Source organism: Coloeus monedula (assembly GCF_965178545.1).
Source record: "Coloeus monedula genome assembly, chromosome: 29".
Classification (NCBI taxonomy): Eukaryota; Metazoa; Chordata; class Aves; order Passeriformes; family Corvidae; genus Coloeus; species Coloeus monedula.
In genome coordinates this window covers 480,267-499,758 of record NC_138809.1, presented here as the reverse complement: position 1 = coordinate 499,758, position 19,492 = coordinate 480,267, and the positions used below count along the sequence as shown (strand labels likewise).

General features: G+C 58.4%; 1 protein-coding gene across 7 annotated transcripts in view; it reads right to left on the bottom strand.

Moving 5' to 3' along the window:
- Nucleotides 1-873: 873 nt before the first annotated feature.
- Nucleotides 874-19,492, bottom strand: part of MEF2D (myocyte enhancer factor 2D) — a 75,531-nt gene continuing 56,912 nt past the window's right edge. For 6 of the 7 annotated variants that reach the window (XM_082298849.1, XM_082298854.1, XM_082298852.1 and 3 more), the window contains 7 exons: nucleotides 16,211-16,421; nucleotides 13,470-13,526; nucleotides 9,758-9,948; nucleotides 9,388-9,408; nucleotides 6,101-6,230; nucleotides 2,762-3,008; nucleotides 874-1,254 (listed from right to left, as the gene is read on the bottom strand). In XM_082298849.1, coding sequence (XP_082154975.1) covers nucleotides 924-1,254; nucleotides 2,762-3,008; nucleotides 6,101-6,230; nucleotides 9,388-9,408; nucleotides 9,758-9,948; nucleotides 13,470-13,526; nucleotides 16,211-16,421 — 1,188 coding nt within the window. In that variant the 3' untranslated portion in view covers nucleotides 874-923. The remainder of the gene's footprint in view (nucleotides 1,255-2,761; nucleotides 3,009-6,100; nucleotides 6,231-9,387; nucleotides 9,409-9,757; nucleotides 9,949-13,469; nucleotides 13,527-16,210; nucleotides 16,422-19,492) is intronic. The other variant, XM_082298855.1, reaches the window with a different exon arrangement.

Genomic DNA, 19,492 nt, shown 5'->3' with positions numbered 1-19,492 from the left:
ATCCACAATATGCTCTGAAAACCAGCGCTAATGCATCCCCTCTCCACACACCTGCTGTGCCAGGTGGAGGCAAAGCATTCCTGGGGAATGGGAACCCCAGTGTTCCAATGACCCTGGTCAGAAACAGTGCAGTTCCCTGCTCTGGTAGGAAAGGTGCTGTCTGCATCTACTTCTCATGCAAACGGGATTAAGCCTTAAAAGTCTGCCTCTTACTCCCCTGATGCAGCTTTCCAGGATCCAGGAGCCTCAAACAGGCTCTGGATGTGGCTGCTCCCTGTTTCATATCGAAGCCGAGCTCTCCCAGCCGCCCTCTGCCTCCCTTCCCAGCTGGTTTAGGAAAATTGGTGACGGAAAACCCTTTTGGAAGAAAACCTGTGCCTACCAAAGCCCTTTAAGCTTCTGGAGAGCTGGATCATGCCTGAACTGCCCCTCCCTGCACATGGACCCAGGAACACCCGGGAACGGCCAGGAAGGTGCATTTTGGGGGTGCTCTGTGCCCCGTCTCCCCCCAGAGCCCATCCTGCCGCAGGCGCTCTGCCTTAGGGATACGGTCCCACTTCCCAGGGGGTCTCACCAGCCAGTGGGCATCAAGTGCCCGGCCCGCCCGCCTGCGGGGGAGCATCGCCAGGGGCTGCTGTTTTTGGTGAGGACACGGATATTCCATTCCAGCCCCCCATTCCCACACACCTGGCCGTTCCCGAGCCCGCGGCTGAGGAGCGCCGTATGTACTGCGTGCGTCGCCTGCTGCGCTAGAATGAATGCCTACAAAATCCTAAAGCTATTTCTCAGGCAGTTTATGATAATTTCCCCCCACCCCAGCCCATCCCCATCACCCGTTTCGCCCCTGTGCCCCCCCGCCCCTCCCGCCCCCTCCCCGTGGCCCTGCTGGAGCCGGCGGCGCTCCCAGGGACGGCGGGGACCCGTTATGTGACCCAGGTATCCAACCGCATGCGCTTTACGGAGGGGCTCTCCCCCTCGGGCTCGCTGGTGGGTCGCAGGAGGCCCAGGGATGAGCCGAAATCGGGGCGGGCGGGATCGTCCCGCTCACTGCTGCCTTCGTAGGAGCTGGTGTTGCTGCTGAGGCTGTCGACGGGCGAGCGGCCGGTGGGCTCGTGCCGGGGCTGGTGGGGGAAGGTGCTGAGCGGGGTGGCAGTGTTCCTCTCCCGGTTGGGCGAGACGGGCTCCGACTTGATGCTGATGTTGGGGTTGGTGTTGACAGTCAAAGTGGTGGTGTGGGACAAGTGACTCCCTTGTCTGGGCATCCAGAAGGTGAGGGGAAGAGGTTGGGAGAGGAGGAGGAGGAAGAGGAGGAGGAGGAGAGCAGAAGGGGAGGAAGGGGGAGAAAAAGATGGAGGAGGAAATAATTGGAAATCTCTCATTATTATCTTTTTGGCGGCCTTTTACCCTCCAGTCCACAGAATTCAGAACCTGCACACAGTACAGATGAATGAACCCATGATTATAAACCTGACTGGATTATTAATCTGGATTCATAATTGGAATTATGACTTGAGAACCAGAATTGTGACTCCAGAATTCATAACCTGGATAGTCACCAGGACGCATCATGGCCGAGCTGGGATCAGACCCTGTGGGCAGCATCCCTCCTTCCCCAGCACCCTGTGATCCAGCCCCAGTCCCACCCCCCGTCCCGCAGCAGTGACACAGAGAAGAGGGACAGGCTGTGACACCCTGTCCCACGGGTGTTCTACAGCTCTGCCCCAGCATCCCTGTGGGCTGCACGGACCCGGCAGAGGGCTCAGCCAGGTGGTTTTGCTCAAAACTGGGAACCTCCTCAGCCTCTACCACAACACAAAATTTTGTCCAGGCTTTCCACACATCCTACAGCCCCACTGGTGCAGGAGGTCCAGGCAGCTACTGAGGAATCTGCTGCCTGCCCTGCCTGGAAAACATGCACCAGGCAGTGAGGAAATGCACTGAACTCCTACACAAAAACCCGATCCATCCATCCACCCCTCTGTCCATTCCTCCACCCATCTATCTATCCCACCCCTCCATCTGTCCATCTATCCTTCCAGTCCTCTATTCATCCCCCCTTCATCTCTCCATGCATCCATCTGGCACTTCATGGTGGAAATGTCAGAGTCTTTGACTCAGTGACTGGGGCTAAGTCATTGACCCCCCTCTTCAGTTTCTGCCTCTCTTTGTCCCATGGTCTCAATGTAATCACAGGCAAGTTGCTTAAATCTTTATTTTGACTAATTCTGTGTGTGGATGCTTTATTCCAGACTAAAAGCAGATCCACTTCAGAAAACCTGCTCTAAGATGCAAGTGTTTGTATTTTCTGCCCTGGAGCAAAGCAATCTATTTGCAATACTAAAAGCCACCTTCCTCCTATACCAGCAGGGCACAATTCCAGACACCTTATCCTGCAATGTCCATCCCATCTAACACTGCCTCTGGCTGGTTCAGCTCCCCCCATGTGAGTGCAGGGACCAATCCCACTGTGGACAGGCAGGAGGACAAGGCTCTCTGAGCATCCCCAAGTACTCTGATCTCAGCCAGGGACTCTGGGTCATTCCTACAGCAACAGGGACATCCCCAAACTTCACAAGCAGCTTCTGGGTGGGCACACAGCTCCTGTCCCCAGCATGGACCCACCAGGGCCTGACACTGGGAGTCTGGAGAAGCCAGGGAGTAGTCATGGCTGGGGCTCTGCAGGTTTGGCACCCTCAGAGGAATTCCCCATTTCCCTTTTTGCTTTTCCAACCTCGGCTGACTGGCCCCTTGTGTCACTTACATTAAGTTTCCTAGTGACACCGGGACCAGGTGCTGCTGCTGCGGCTGCTGCTGCGGCGGCGGCGGCTGCTGCTGCTGCTGCTGCTGTTGTTGCTGCTGCTGCTGTTGCTGTTGTTGTTGCTGCTGCTGCTGTTGCTGCTGCTGTTGCTGCTGCTGCTGCTGCCAGGCAGAGATGTTGCCAAGGGACAGCCCTCCAGGTGAGCTGAACGCCGGCAGCGAGGATAGCTCAGCACTCGTCAGCTGATAATCTGGAAGGGAAGGAGCCCTGCAGTCACTTCAATGTCAAACCTGCCCCTGCAGTGCCCCAAGCACTGAGAGAGGATGGAGACCCGCAAGAGACACGAACACACAATGCATGGAACATCGGCTCGTGCTGTGAGGGGCACAGGGATGCTGGCCAGAGGACACACCTCTTGGAACGGCCTGCCTTGGAATCACAGAACCAGTTAGGTTGGAAAAGACCTCAGAGATCCAGTCCAGCCTATGACCAAACACTACGTCAACTAAGTGCCACAGAAGGGATATTTAAAGGCCATCTAGTCCAACATGCAGGGACACTTTCCACTATCCCAGGTTGCTCCAAGACCTGTCCAACCTGGCCTTGGACACTTCCAGGGATGGGGCAGCCACAGCTTTGCTGGGCAACCTGTGCCAGCACCTCACCAACCTCAGTGTAAACAATTTCCTCCTTACATCCAGTTGTCTTCCACCCTCAAGGCATGAGCTGCTGGCAGGACCTCCATCCTCCACCCCCCACAACACCCACCAGTGGCCCTGCCCCCAGGCACAGCAGTGGCCAGGGCAGCCCCGTGATGTAGCCATGTCTGGCTCCCCGCAGGAAGGGCCACGGGCATGTGAGACACCCCCAGAGCCACCTCCAGCTAGGTGGACAATGCACGGACACACTTCCTCCTCTCCCGGGGCAGCGAACCCTGGCAGCTGACACCCACCTGTGCCTGGGGCACCTTCACCCGTGCCCGGGACAGCCCCACCCGTACCTCAGGCATCCCCACCTGTGCCTGGGGCACCCTCACCTGTGCCTGGGGCGTACCTGGGACAGCCGCACCCACGCCTGGCACGGCCCCACGCGCGCAGTGTCCCGGGTGGCAGCAGGGGGCGCTCCCCGCCTGCCATGGGGACACGGAGCTGTCACCGCGTCCCCTCCCTACGGGCACCCCACGCCCCGGTGCCCCTCCCCACTTGCAGGGCAATGCCTTTCCCATGCAGAACCTCGGGAGCATCAAAAATGCCACTGGAGCACCTGGTACCAGGTGGGAGTTTCACAAAGGGTGTGAAAGCCAGGGAGGAAGGTGCTGCTCCTTCAGGAGATGGTCAAACCTTGGTCAGCCATGTCAGCCCCTGACACAGACACCCATCAAACCCTCCTCGCACCCTCTCCTCCCCCTTCCTCTCCAGTTTTGGGTGTCTCGTGGTTTCGGCTGTCCCCACCCCTGCAGCACACACAGAGGTGGCTGTGCCGGTGCTGAACTGCTGCCAACGCCACTGGCAGATCCCCGGCACACCCCACCCGATGTCCTGGCAGCGGGTTCCCTGCTCCACACCATCCTCCACCCCCTGCACCGGCTGTTCTAGTTTGGGAGCTCCTGACACTCACTGCTGACGGTGGCTGCCCCTGCAGCCCCCACCAGGGCTTGAGCTGGAGCCACCCCAGATCACAGAGCTGGGAATGGTCAGGTTTGACTGAATCTGGTGGCAGAGCTAGCACAGGAAAGGGCACTTAACTCTGGCCAGAGGGCAGCTCAGCACAACTGCAGCACACACAGAGCCTGAAATCCAGATAATATCCACCCAATTAACAGGTGAGTCCTGGGAAGAACAACTGGCAATGCTCCAGGCTGGGAGTTTGCTCAGGGCATCTGCACCCCTCTGCCACCTATGCCATGATCACTTCTGCAGCATCACAGAATCACAGAATCATTTGGGTTGGAAAGGCCATCCAAGATTATCGAGTCAATTGTTCCCTCAGCACTGCCAAGGCCACCACTAACCCATGTCCCCAGGTGTCACAGCCACATGTCTGTTAAATCCCTCCAGGCATGGTGACACCACCACTGCCCTGGACAGTCTGTTCCAAAGCCTGAACACCTTTTCCACATAGAAATTTTCTCCAGTATCCCACCTAAACCTCCCCTGGCACAACCTGGGGCCGTTTCCTCTTGTCCTGCCCTTTGTTACCTGGGAGCAGAGCTGATCCCCGCCTGGCTGCCCCCTTCTGTCAGGGAGTTCTGGAGAGTGAGAAAAGTCCCCCTGAGCCTCCTTTTCTCCAGGCTGAACCCCCTCAGCTCCTTGTGCTCCAGACCCTTCACAAATCAAGACAATTCCTATCCAATTAACAGGGCAGCTCTGGTGGAACTGCCAGGCTCAGAGTTTGCACCCTGCAGTGGTGCCCCCCACACTCACCCCCAGAGCAAACACCTCAGCACAGACACCACTGGCACTTGGGCAGGAACACGGCTCTACCCATGGTCAGCTGTGAGAAAAAATAACTACAGAGAGCCGAAATTCAGGCCCCTCCACCCTGAGCAGCGGCACAGGGCTCAATTAAAACCTATTTTGGGTACTCTGGCTGTGCCCAGCCTGGCTGGTGAACCGCATGGTCACGCAGGGAGAGGAGCCTCATCACGCACAACCGGCATCTTTGGGGCTACACCTACTAATTAGGAGAGGGAGTTCCTAACATGCCAGTTCTGGGTTCTTCCAGACAAGCAGCTTTTTACATTTTTGCAAACTTTTCTCCGAGCCAGAGCAAGTTACACAGGCAGCCAGCAAGTCCTCAAAGTCTTGGTGGAGGTCTGACAGGTGGCAGATGAACAACCCTTCTGTCTGTGCACACTTGTGCGCACTTGTGCGCTGTCACTGTCGCCTCGGGCTGATTTCAATCCACCAGCCCAAATCAGATGGGCCTATGAGCAGGCTGGTTTGCATTCTTCCCAAACTTTTGGGGGCCTATGCTTGTTGTCATTAAGCCCCTATTACGACATCCCCTGAGCTCTCGAGAGCCCGGGGATGGGTGTAGCTGTAATTAGCATCCACTTGCACAGTGCAATGGCTACATCAGCCCTCTCAGCCCTTCTGGCTATGACAATGAGTTCTCACCACTTAATATAATGAGTTTCCCCTTGATTTTAAGCCTGTGGAGTCCTTGGATTCAACCAGGTCTTGCAGCGGCGAGTTCCACGAGCACCACTGCAGCTGCTTGGGGAGCACCAGGCACGTGCCTGCAGCAGCACATTTCCCTCTCGGGTTAACTGACCCATCCGAGAGCTCTGCCCTGGCCACGTCTGACCTGTGTTAGAGCTCTGCCCTGGCCATGTCTTACCTGTGTTGTACGCTGTGGGCATGGCCGAGAAGGGCAGCCCCTGTGTCAGCAAACTCGGAGTCGCCACGGAAACAACTGGTGTGGTCAGAGAGTGAGTTGCCTGAGAGACACCCAACCGCTGTGTGTTTTGCTGCGGGAGCAAACAGGGAGGGAGTTAAAGCCCAGATGGTTAGAATCAGTCGTTCTCGTGGGTTGTGGCCCCCCAAAACCCCCTGGGCATGCACTGGGACTGAGCACGGAGACTGTGGGATAAGCAGGATTGATCTTCTGGCTATTCCACACTGCAAAAAAGCAAAGTACAAACCACACCAGCTACTGACACTCTGGACCTTGTGACTTTCATCTGCAGGTCACGGCCTTGAGTCCCCTTTCTGCCCGGGGCTGGGCTTCACCCACCAGGACCAGCCATGTCCCTGTGTGCATGGAGGGGGAATATCAGCAGGACGTCCGACAATTCCTCACTGCTGTCCAGAGGCTGCGTGTGAGGCTTGCTGAGCTGCCAAGGAGTGACAAAGGGACCAAAGGAAACCAAGACCAGCCGAGACAGCACAGAGCTGACGCCTCCTCCCTGCAGCTCCAGTGGCCAAAAACAAGCCCCTGCCTCAAGGGAAGCTGAGGATGCTGAGCATTGGCCTCAGGATTTTAAAGGGACTCTGGCATCCCTAAACTCGAAGTCCAGTGCTCGGCATCCTGCCGGCTCGGTGCCCTCACAAGGTTTTGGTGACTCAGGTATTAGCAGGTCCACTGTGGAAAAATTCTGCCCTTGGACCAGTGCACACCAACCTCCCCCCATGGTTTTCCAGGCAGTTACGTGGGTGGATCTATAGGTCAGATTCAGCCCTGTTTACAAGGCAGATAATCTGGGCTGTCTCTGTTGATCTGATTTAAATCAGACTCAAGAGGCTTGACTCTAATCCGAAGCACCCCAGCACACGTCACCCTGTGAAGACTGGGGCAGTGCCCAGCTTAAATCACGCCTGGCAGGAGGCTGGCTGGGACACAGGGAACAGCCTTTCTGTGCCACCGAGGGCTCCCAGGGCCTTGCAGGGCTGGGCACAGACTGTGCAATGCTTCCCCATGGCCACGGAGACTCTCCTGGGACAAGGCTGGAGGCTAAAACCCTGCCCTGGCCACCTCTGGAGGGTAACAGCACCCAGCTGTGCAGGATTTGCTCACCCTGCACCCACACACTGCCCAGCCCGCAGGTCCCTCCTGTGGCCCGGCGAAGGCGATTACCAGGGCTCTAATTGCTAAAGCTGTGGGGGGCTGTAGGAGCGGGTTTTCCTGGCACGCATCCTGCTGGCAGCCACCCTTGGCCGTGCCCACTGCTGTGGGTTAAGGACACGGCAAAAAAAGTCTTCATGGAAGGTAAGACACAGCCCTGTCCCTCTCCTGCCTGCACCAGACCCTGAGCCAGCCCAGTGGGATGCAGCCCCCACAGCCCCATCCCTTCTGCCCCTCTCTTCGGGGCTCTGCAGCTTTCCTGGGAGAGCACAGGCACAGGGACGAGCATGGCCGTGCCACAGGGCTGGGTTGGTGAGACACTGGCTGGGCAGGGGGTACCAGCCCCACAAACCCCCTTTACACTACAAGGCGAGTGTGGGGATGTCAGCCCCAGCTGCACTGGGGGAAGCACCCCGATTTTCACCCCAATCCATGCAGGAGGAGGTGTGCAAGCTGCCCCCCACATGGTGCCACTCACACCCCGTGCCCACAGACAACGCTCCAGCTGCCATTCCAGTCGGTAACACACCATGCAGCATGCTCCCAGGGTGAATGGACCCTGCTGCCCCTGGCACATTAGGAGTGTGCAGAGAAATGGGGGAACACCTCTTGGAATCCTCTAAGGGAGCAGAGCATGCTCAGAGCTGCAGGAGCAGCACCGAGGGTGGCAGGGCTGGGGCTGCGGGCAGCGGGGACGCAGCGGAGGGGCCACTGACTCATCCTGCAGCCGCCTGGAAAGAGGTGGGAGCTGCCATTTGGAGAGAGGATCTGGTGTGTAGGTTGAGCAATATGGAGGGAGCAAATCTGGGGAGAAGGTTAGCAGAGCAGGGGGGCATCTGCACCAGGCAGCAGGGATCTGCAGGGACAACACTCTGCAGTCCCCTTCCTGATCCAGCAGTGCCAAGGTCCCTGTCCCACCCTGGCCACATTTCGTCACCCTCCACCCCCCTCCTGCCACCTCGGTTGGGGCGAGGATGTTTTTCACTTCTGGCAAAAACCCAGCAGGTTAACTCAGACCAACAATTAGAACTGCAAATGCCACCCCAGTGGATTTTTACCAAACACTGCTTCAGTGTGCAGTGCCCAGGGAGTGCCAAGGGCAGTGGGATCAGGAATGAGCAGATGGGGAGGTGGGGAGTGACTGCTCTCCCTCCACACATGGGGAAACTGAGGTACAGAGATGCTGGAAGGGGGCCACTAAGCAAGAAGGGTTTGGGGACACAAAGAGCAGCAGAATTCATGCCTGCCAAAGCTCTGGCCCATCCTTGCCCTGGCCAAGAGTGTCTCCTTGCAGGCTGCCAGAGGGATTGGCTTACTCCTGTGTTTTTGGAGAGCTTTTCCCCAGCTGCGTGACCTGCATCCCACAGCAGCTCTTGCCCTTCCCTTGCTGCGCTGACCTGTGGCTCATCTGCCCTGCACCAGAATAGCAATGGAGCAGAGTGAATCTTTGCCACAAACAAGGTGGCATTCACTTTGCTGGCAGGGAGAGGAAAAAAAGCCATAAAAATAACACGGAAAACTGCCCCATGCACAAGGGAGGTTTAGGGAGTGCACCAGCCAGCCAGTGGATTTACACAAGCTTTAAATAATATCCTTAATATGGGAAGAGCCTGATTTACTCCCATCTCTCATGTGCTGGCAATGGGCCAGGTCTTCCTGTGCTGTAGCTGTAGTGGCTTCAGTGAAGCCCCATGGGCAGGTCCAGGGCAGTGGCAGTGCCCAGCCCAGCTCCACAGTCCCCGAAGGGACCCTGGCTGACCTTCCCAGGGGGACCAACACAGCAGTTTTGGCCTTGGTGGAGAAACAGGCGCTTTGCAGCTCATGTCAGCCCCTTCTTTTCCATAGGGATTTTCCTAAAAGCATGTTTTTCTTGGGATTTACTTTCTGCAGCAGGACTGGATATAACGCTGGTGCCCACATCCCGCCGCATTCCCAACACAGAGCAAAGGAGCCAGTGTCCACCCCCTCTGCGTGCCCCATGCCTCGCCAAGCCAGGGCAGGACCAAGGGGACAAGCAGCCCACGTCCCACCACACCGCCATGCACACTCAGCAGGGAACTCACCAGAGCCAAGTGGTCCTCGGTCTGTCCGTGGGAGAACAGGGAGAGAACCGAGAGGCACCGTTAACTCAAGCACCCCATCCCCGCCGCGACCGCGCTCACTGGCACCACACCCTCGCCTCCGTGGGGCAATACAGGTTAGAGTGGTGCCCAGCACAGGGTTTGCACCAGCCAGGGTGGTGCACGCAGGAATCCAAGCTTTCCTCCTCAGTTCTCCCCTCCAGCATGGCCCCAGCCAGTTTCCACCACTACAGCACAGAACAACTGCCTGCATCTGCATCTGCTCCAGCACCGAACGCCCCCGCAGCCTGTCCCCTGGCAGGGGATCCACTCCCAACCCACCTGGAGTCCCAGCAGACCTGTGGGCACTCACCAGATGATGCATCAGCCCCTTCCCGCTCTGCGAGGTGATCACGCGCAGGTCCGGCTTGCGGCTGTTGGCGGCGAGCTGCGTGCCGTGCGAGGGCGGCGGCGGGGACTTGGCCGGGATGATCTTGCCCAAGCTGCTGCCATTGGACACGGGAAGGAGACCCGGAGAGGCTCTGGCACTCACGTAGCCATTTCCTGCAGGAACACGGGTGACAGAGAGAAAGGAGGTGAAGGCATGGCGACGGCTGAATGCACGGCGGTGGTGAGTGCACGGTGGTGAAGGAGTGGTGATGGTGCACACATGGCCATGGTGAATGCACGGTGGTGAAGGAGTGGTGATGGTGCACACATGGCAATGGTGAATGCACAATGGTGAACACATGGCCATGGTGAATGCACAGCTGTGGTAAACACCATGGTGAGTGGTGCCACAGTGGCATGCTGACATTCACAGGCCCTGCCAAGCTCCATGAGTGCTCCTCCTTGTGAGAGAGCAGCACTGCATCCCCCCAGACTCCCCAAAACCCTCCTGCACCCCAGCAGGCTCACCCTGCAGGATGAAACCAGGACAGGCAGCGGGCCCCGAGTCCCCAGCACTCAGGGCAGCTCCTCAACCCTGCAGGAACTCCCCATTGTTCCTGCAGTAACACCCAGCAAATCTCAGAGCCTGATCTGCAGCCAGGCTCTTTCCGTGCTTTGGCTGGGCACCGCAGCCCTGCCAAGATGGGTAATTACTGGTACATTCACTTTTAAGGTCTCTTTATGGTACTGGAGCAGTGAAAAGGGGCTGTGGCAGAGTGAGGCCTCAGTTCACTGCTCCCACTGCCCCTTTGAAGATCTAAGGTTCCCTCCTTCTCCTCCTCCTGCTGCCCCACTTAAGGATTTTATGTGCAAAGAGAAGGGAAAAAAAAGAAGAAAGGAAAGGAAGAAAAAAAAATAAAAAGGAAAAGATTTGATGAACATCAGGAAAGGAATAAATTGGATCAGATTACTGTTCTGATGAGGGTTGGTTTTTTTTCATGAATAGGCCCCAAAGATAGAAAGGCGTTCAGCAATCACCAGGATTCAGCCCTCATATTCATTGCACGTTAGACCGGGAAAAATAGGTCGCTGATTGCATTATTAATCACATCTACCATTGCGCTGCATCTGCATTTCAGCAGGCGGCTGGTGGCACTGACGCTGCAGCCGCAGCGCGTGGGGGCCGAGCGCCAGCCGCTGCCTCCCCAGAGCTGTCCCGGGCTGGACACAGAGGTGATGGGCTGAACCAGGCACAGGGGATGGCCACACTCCCAGGGAGCAGGGCTGATCCCATGGATGGCCCCGGGGATGGGAGGTGCTGCCCCAGAGGGTGCCTGGGAGCCGCTGTCAGGGACACCCGTGGTGGCCGGGCTGCTGCAGGCTGGCAACTCTGGCATCCATGTCCCTGATGGAGGGAGGGGTCCAGCTTTCCTGTCCCCAGCAAGGTGTCCTCCCAGTCCCAAATCACCGTGAGCAGCCGTGCAGAAGGCGTGTGCCTGGTGCATCAGGCCCCAGCACCTCCGCGCACCAGGAGCTGCTGGAATCCTGCTCACAAGGCCCCTGGCTTTCAGATTCATTAACAACGAAGCTGCAGAAATTCCCCACGTGACCTTGGCTACCCGCAGTGCTGGTGGCCATGGAAAAGCCAAAAGAAATGTTAAACCCTTTGATATTCTCCTTCCCAAGGCAGCACTGGCACGGATGCACACAGGGCTCTCATGGTGACTCCCTGTTTGAGGCACACCATGTTATCTGTGCATCACCTGGGGTGTGCATTGGGGTGGCTCCCTGTGCTGGAGAGGAGCTGGTTTGGGTTCCAGTGCTGGCACTCTCCCCCAAAAATGGGTGGCCTTGGGCAATCCTGCTGCTGTCATTGCTGTGTCCACCCAGCATGGATCTGGCCACCCCTGAGAGCCAGAGAGAGAAGGGCTACACTCCCACCAGGACTTCCCAACCAAGGGCGCCCACCAAAAAAAGTCTAAAAGTGGAGCACTCTGGGCTGCCTTTGCACCACCCTGGTGTGAATTTGAGTGGGGACAGTCAGGGCTCAGCATCCCGCCACGGACCAGGAGGGGCGGACCGGGTGCTGCATCCTGAGGGTGGCACACGCCATGGAGCGTGGGCAGGATGCAGGGATACAGCGACATCGCTGCAGGATCCGGCCAGAGGCACCCGCAGCTGATGACTCAGAGGCAGCAGGTGATCACTCAGTGCTGCAGAGACTGCAAGGGAGGAGGAGGAGGAGGAGGAGGAGGAGGAGGAGAAGGAGGAGGAGGAGAAGGAGGAGGAAGAGATATACCAGGTATTTGAAAACTGCAAGCTCAGTGCCAGAGCCAGGACCAGAGCCACAGTCCCCTCTCTTAGCCAGGAGGGGAGCCCCAGGGAGGGCGGGGGGCTGGGGACAGCAGGGGTCCGGGGCTGGCCACAGCCGGGCTGTCCCTGCTCCTCAGGCCCGTTTCCTGCAGTGGCAGCAGGAACGCAGGGAATGCTCCGGTGACGTCAATGCTGACATTCACGGGCCCTGCCAAGCTCCGCACCCGCCATGGCTGCTCCGACAGCTGACATGGGGGCGGCTGCACAGAACGGGGGCCGCAAAGGGGCCTGGGGGCCGCGGCACGATGGCCCCTTCCCTCTGCCCTCAAGGATCAGCCAAGCTCCGTGTTGGGTGCTGGGAGAAGCTGGGGAAATGCTGCCCCACAAACCACCCTGGCAGGTTTTGCTCTGCGAAGAAATCCTTCTGGCACTGGCACGGCTGCTGCCCGGCACAGGGAAATGGCTGTTCCTGGGAGTGGCCAGAGCGCAGGGGACATGGTCAGGTGGCCATGGTGCTGCAGAACCACAACTGGACCAACCCCACCCGCACAACCAGTGGGACCCGGCTCCAGTCTGGTTTTAAGTGGGGCAATGTGGAATTCCACACTCCTCCTCCTCCGTGCCGTTGGCTGGACACCCACTGCAATGAAGGCCCAGAAGGGGGGAGGAGTCAGGCTCCAGGAGCAAGGCTGCCTTTGCCCTGGGATGGATGGCATCCGCCCTGCCAAGGCTGGGATCACTGCCAAGCCCAGTGCCGATAGCAGCAGCTGCTTCCCAGCAGGACCCAGGGCTGTCACTGGTTTTTGGGCTGTGCCTACACCAGCAGTGGCCCAACATCCTCAGCCTGCAGACAGCAGAGGCAGATGTGGGGATGGAGATATTGTTAGTGCATTTTACAGCTGAGGAGCTGAGCCACGAGGCCTGAACCTCATTAGCACTGAGGCTCTCGCAGTGGAAAGGGCCCTTAATGAGCTTTTTTAACTTGCAGTGAAGTTCCTTTACAGGGCCCAAGCGCAAGGAGGAACTGGGTATTAATTGATCACCCGAGGACGGCGGAGAACTTTGTGCAGCACCAGGAGCTAAACCCAGAGCTGCCCAAATCCTGGTCTTTGCGGGTCACCTCCCTGATCTGCAGCTCTCCCCGAGATCCAGGGCAGATGGAGACTCTTTGTCTACGGGGGTCTTCACTGAAACAAAGGCACTGGCCTGGAGCTCCACATGCCAACCCCTCCCACTGCCAAGAGCAGCAAAATCTTCCCCAGAGCTGCCCTATGGATCGGCAGTGCTGAACAGCAAAGCAAAATCCTATGGGATGTGGGGAAACAGAGGGCAGGAGCATCACATGGAGGCAGGGCCGCAGGGCTGAAAGGCTCCTTACTTACCCACGGGGCTCGGGCAGGCTCCGTTCGTGTTGTTCAGGTCTCCCCCAAGCATCGCCCCTGCAAAGCAAGCAGAGAGCTGGGATCACCATCGATGTAGAACAGGGTGAGCATCCCTGCTTTTGGGGGGCAAGAAAGCAGGGAGCACAACGGAGGAAGGCAGAGGGAAAAAAGCAGGACTGCCTTCCTGCGGAGAAAGTGCTGGGCAAAACGAGCAGCATTCCTGGTGATCAGGTTGGGAAACATTATCCAGGCAGATCCGTTTCCTTTGGGAAGGAGCCAGGTGCACAGGAGCCTGTTCCAAAGGAGGCAGCTTGGAAAACACTGCGGCTATTTTATTCCAAGCCCCCCTTTGGGGGACACGGGGCCGGTGCTGCCGGGGAGGAGAGAGCCCCAGCAGCATGACGGGAAACACAATCCCCCCTGTAATGTTCACACCGAATGGAAACCATCCCACACTGCCAGGACGCCACAACGATCCAGACTCCCGTGGTCCCAGTGCTTGCAAAGCGCCGACGCTCCCCACCAGGCCGGGAAAAACTAGACCTTTTTATTCCCAAAAACCAGAACATTTTGCCTCGCCTGGAAGAAGACTTGATCTTTTTCTGCCTTGTTATGAAGTTATTTCTGAAAGCCACCTATTCCCCAGCCGGGGCTGCCTGACCACACCGCGGGCAGCGATTGCAGCCAACAGCCGGCGCGGAGGCTCCGGAGCTGTGACCGCAGTCAACCCGGAGCCCTGGGCTGGCGAACGAGGAGCCTCTGATGCCAAACCCCACCTCTAACCACTGCCCAGCTCTTCTCAACCCAGATGGGGAAACCTGAGACAGAAACTATCCAGCCCATGGCTCTCAGCTTTGGGCTTGCAGTGAGCCCCTGAAAGCCGGAGGAGGGTGGGAGGGCTGAGCTGCTGCCGTGCAGGGAAGCACAGCTGCTCCCCATATGGGAGCAGGATTGGGAAGGGCAGTGGTCCCAAAACTTGCGCAGCCTGAGAAAGGGTGAAGTGACCCACTAAATGTGGCGAATGTGACACCGCAGCACCCTCCCCTCAAGGGATGGGGATGCAAAGCCAGACGTCCCTGTGCCTCCAAAGTCCCAGAGAAGGGACTCCACCAGGATTTTGCAGGTGTGCCCTGCTGTGGGACCCCACTTGCACCCCGGACTTTGGTGCCTATGCTGCCAAAGAAGGCTCACCACCTTGGGTGAGTGATGCCAACCCCGCACCCAGCCCTGTACACCCCCCCTTGGCTGCCCTTCTCCCACACCATCCCCGAGCCAACAGCACCAGGCACTGCCAAGGCACCCACCCAGTGCTTGCAGTGCATTTGCTTTGGAAACAACACAACCAGCTCCGGTGCAATGCTAAAAAAGATTTAGGGGAAAAAAAGGAGTTTTTCTAACATGCAAGGCCCTGGCTCCTATAAACAGGATTTCTTCCGTGTCCCAGGCAGCGAGTGAATGAGACACAGATGGCCGGACTTGGAACACCTCTGCACTCACAACCGCAAAATGATCCCCCTCAAACGAGCAGTGAGTGAGCTGGAAACGGCGAGCCCCCAGAGGGGTCTGCTTTACCAGGAAGCCTCTTCTGTTCTCAGCTGAGGGGCCTACAAGAGGGCAAGAGATCCCTGCAGCCAGAGCGATGGCTGCCTGTGCCCAAGGAGGGCTCTGCCACCCTGCCTGGAGTGAGATGCTGCTCCCTGGGACCAGCCCTAGAGCAGAATGACCCCTGTCTTGCAGGTCCGGGGCCTCATCCTGACACCTGAGTACTTCGAGGCACCTCAGAGACCCTGCGGTGAGAGCAGTGAGCAAACAAGCTGTCTCTGAACCACAGCTCCTGCTGCATCCCAGCCAGGCAATTCCTCCTGCTCACCCTGACCCACCATACAACCTGCTTCTGGAGGCACCTCCCAGCCAGCCCTTCTCTCCAAATCCACCCCCTTTGCAAACCTCCCCGGAGCTCTCAAAGCCCCAGGGGCCACAGCTGAGGGCTCAGACATCCGAGTGGTCACTGGCACCAGCTTTGCCATTTGCAGCCCGGGCAACTGTGACAGACCATCTGCGACATCCAAAATAGCGGGAAGGGGCTTTCTGCACACTATTATTATTTATGATCACACTGCAGGAGAGCCGGGCTGTGCTCACACATCGTCCCTGCCCCCCTCCCCGCCACTGCAGGGGACACGGGTGACAACTCCTCTCCCCCACCCTGTCCTCTGCCACCCACCGCCGGTCCCTGCTGGAAATGACTGCTCCTCCGATCTGTCAGCAGGGCCACATGAGTAATCGCCCGCGACCAACTGCAACCAGCACGGCCCGACTCGCAACAGCCCTTTTTAGGCAACAGTCCCATGTCACCGGAGTGCCACTGGCGAGCAGGATGCCGGCAGCCACCCCCAAGCCCGGGAATGGCGCCGGGTGACTCATCTTGCACTGCCCAACCTTGAAACAGATCCCTGCAGGAATCCAGCTCTCAAAGAGACCTAGGTAAGGTGGGGAGGTTGCCCTCAAGTTTGGGGCCAAGGCACAAGCAGAGGGCATCAGTGTCTGGCAGGAAGGCAGGAGCACACACCAAGGGGCGACAACCCTTCCAGGATGCTCCTGCCACCGACAGGCGCTGGAATGCGGACCCCTGGACAGGGGATGGAAGCAGCAGGGGTGTCCCCTCCCTCCAGGGATGCCCCATGCTCAGTGCTGCAAGCCCAGCCAGGCAGGAAGGATGAGGAGGTGGTGGTGTGGCTCACCTGCGCTGGCTGGCCGCTGCGGCAGCCCCGGGGACACAGTGTTCCTCTGCAACGCAGGCTGCTGCGGCGACAGGAGCCGGGGGTCTGTCAGCGAGGAGGTCACCAGGGACTGGGTCACCAGCGAGCTGCCCGGGTTGCTGAACTGCAGTGTGTTTTGGTTGGTCACTGGCACCGTCACGGGCATGGCGAAGTTTGGAGCGGGCACTGTGGACTGAACAGAGAGCAGGGGGTAAAAGGGAGCCAAAGCCGAGTTCCTGCAGCACAGCACAGCTGCTGACCAAGGGGGCACAGTCAGGTCTCCTCAAACATCCACTGCTGACCAGTGCTGCGCTTGAACCCACACTGACACCTTGGAGGGATGCACCAGAGCCCAGTTCCCCACAGGGGAACACCAGGAAGAGCAATGGGCCATCCCCCTCGGACACACCAGAGCTCTGCAAACAACTGTTTTGGCCTCATTCTCAGGCTGTATTTATTTACCCCCTGTATTTTCAGGGCAGCCATGAAGGAGAGGCTGGGAGCAGCCCAGAGCATGAAGGTGGGCACCAGCCTGGTGATCTCCCCACCACTGACAGTGGCCAAGCTCAGCACTCCCCTTCACCCCAAGCAGCTGGCAAGGATTTCATGAGGCCGTTCCTCATCCAGCAGGAAGCCAGCAGTGGATCCCCATTCTGGGCTGGCACTGCTGCTGGTGGCCGAGCACCTGGGAAAGACTCGTTTTGCTCCACAGAGCCTCTGGGTGACTCTGGGATCCATCCTGGCTCCTCTGGGAGCTGCTGGGAAGGAGCAGCTGACCCCAGGGATCAGGAGCATCGCTAAAGCCCTATCCTTGGCTGCAGGTTGAGGACCAGCTTCACCTACCAGCATCCCGTGGGAGCCAGACCCGCTGCAATTATCCCAGCCGTTTGTCTTATGTCACTGATTTGCTCTTCGTTAACAGGAGCTGGCACCTGCTTAGAGGCTTTAGCAGGGGCTTTGCTAAAGTCCCACTTCAATTTGCTCAGGGACGGAGAGGGAGAGTAGCCCAGCACTGGATGGGACAATCACAGGGCCAGAGGTGGAACCCTACAGGCTGCACGAGCGAGGGAAGAGGGAGCCGAGGTCTCCCCACTGCAGCTGGTGCATCTCCCCGCCGCCCTGCAGCCCCCTCTCCTCCAGAAATCTGCTCCTGGATAGGTCCTGCTCCTTAGGTGAGAGAGGGGGATGGGAGGAAGGAGTAGGACAGTGCTCACCCACGCCTCGCTGCCAGGAACTCTCCCCACCTGCCTCCCAAGGGCATCCTGTCCTTCAGAGATATCCTGCGGCCGCAGCCAAGCCGCGAGGACAGCGGCTCTGAGCCTGCGCCACGGCACCGCTCCTGGGGCTGCCGTTCACAGGGACAGGGCTCAGCAATTCCTACACCACCAGGGAGAGCTGGAACACGGAGCCCTCCCTCTGCTCAGCCCGCGAGCTCATCCTGCACGGCAGCAGAATCAGAGGAGGAGGAGGAAGGTTTCTTGGGCGTTGCACGAACACCGGAGCAGCATTGTGTAATAAATCACTGCCAACGCGTCCGTGTGCGCGCAGCGTTCCCGGGGAGGGAGAGGAAGAGCTAAAGCTCCTCCACACCACAGCACGAGCAAGGCCGTGGTAGGGCCGTGAGCTGGCTACGCCGGCCGGAGAGCCGAGGTTTGCCTTCATCCAGCTCCACCCCACTGCACCTGCAGATGAGCGTCAGGCTGACGCTGCCCCAGCACACCCCGGCCGCCCGGTCCCCCCGCCCCGCAGAGGGCACAACGAGGGACACGGCGCTTGGCACGTCGGTCCGAAGGCTGGGGGAGAAGATGCACGCATCAGCCAAAACCCACCATTTCTGCTCTCGTTAGAAGTGAGGGCAAACACCAGAGGCAGAAGCCCGCCGAGGCCCTTCGTTAGCAGACGCGGCTATCGTTAGGCTGCCCCGGCCACCCCGCTGGGTTAGTTCTGGTCACACACAAAACCAACCCAGCGGTTAAAATGGAAAAGCGTCTTCTTCAACTGCACACACTCCACCTGCACCGCTCGGCCCCTTGCTGCCAGGGAGGTTTAGTGGGGGAGCCAGATGCTGTGCCCTGATGAGGAGCCACCCGGCACTTGAATGCCACCTGCCGAAAGGACTTTTGGGCACGGACTGTCCCTTTGGGTTGGCACGTCTGGATGATGGGGGGCCTACCTGGGGCCCTCCCTTTGCAGCAGACACACTTGATGCTGAGCAGCCCCTGCTCACGAGGGTGTTCTGCACTAAGGACAAAGCTCAGGTGGCTTTTGAGCCTATTTTCCACCAGTGGCAGGGCTTGTGCCAGGTGTGGGGGGGTGCACGTCCTGCTGGGAATCTATTCCCACCCCACTCACACCCCGGTAGGGTGTGGGAACCTGCATCCCACTAGTGAAACCGGGGAGGCTGAAGTAGATCCATGTCCTGACAGAGCTAATCCTGCCCTGAACCCCTCTCATGGGGCTGGGCTTGTCATCACAGCAGAGCTGCCAGAGATCATCACCGCCTGCACCCTGCTTTCCTCCACCTCCTCAGCCCTCCCAGGTCTCAGGGCAGCCTCCCCACGCCCTCCACCCTGAGATCTAGGAGATTGAAATGCAGATTTTGGGATCCTTGCGAGGCTCGTGGAGCAACACAGTACTGAGTCAGCAAAATAAAACCTGGGGATTTCACAAGGCCCAGTTCTCAAGAAAAGCCAGAATTTTAACTTGTGGGGGCTTGCAAAGCAGGCAGATTATTTTGGGTGGGGCTGTGTGTGTCACTTTTGCTGTGCTGCATCCACCCCTGGAAAAGGAGCCCCCCCCTGCTCCCGCAGCATTAATTACGGCTGCAGTGACTCGGGGCTAATCCCCTGAAGAGCTGCTGCCTGCATCAATAGTCTCTGCTCCCTTGAACTAACAACTAATTTGAAACGTGTCCCCCTCCTCCTCCCGTCTCCTGACACAAATCCCTTTCAGCACTGTCCTGATGCCACCCCGGTGCCAGTGACAGCTCTGGGATCACAGGCTAAAACCTCCCTGGATTTCTGCCACGGCCACCAGCTGCCCTGAGGGCTCGGTGGATTTGGGGGGAATTAACGTGGAATAGCCCAAACCAGGCTGAGCTTTGCAAGGATGTGAGGGATTGGCACCCGCCACCAGCTCACATGAATACTGGGATCTTAACCCAGACAAAAATCTGTTTTTTTGGGGAAAAGAGGGTGGAAAAGGAGGCCCTAATCTGGCCTCAGTAGAGGTATTTGCAGTAGAGGAGAGGAGACGAGCAATACC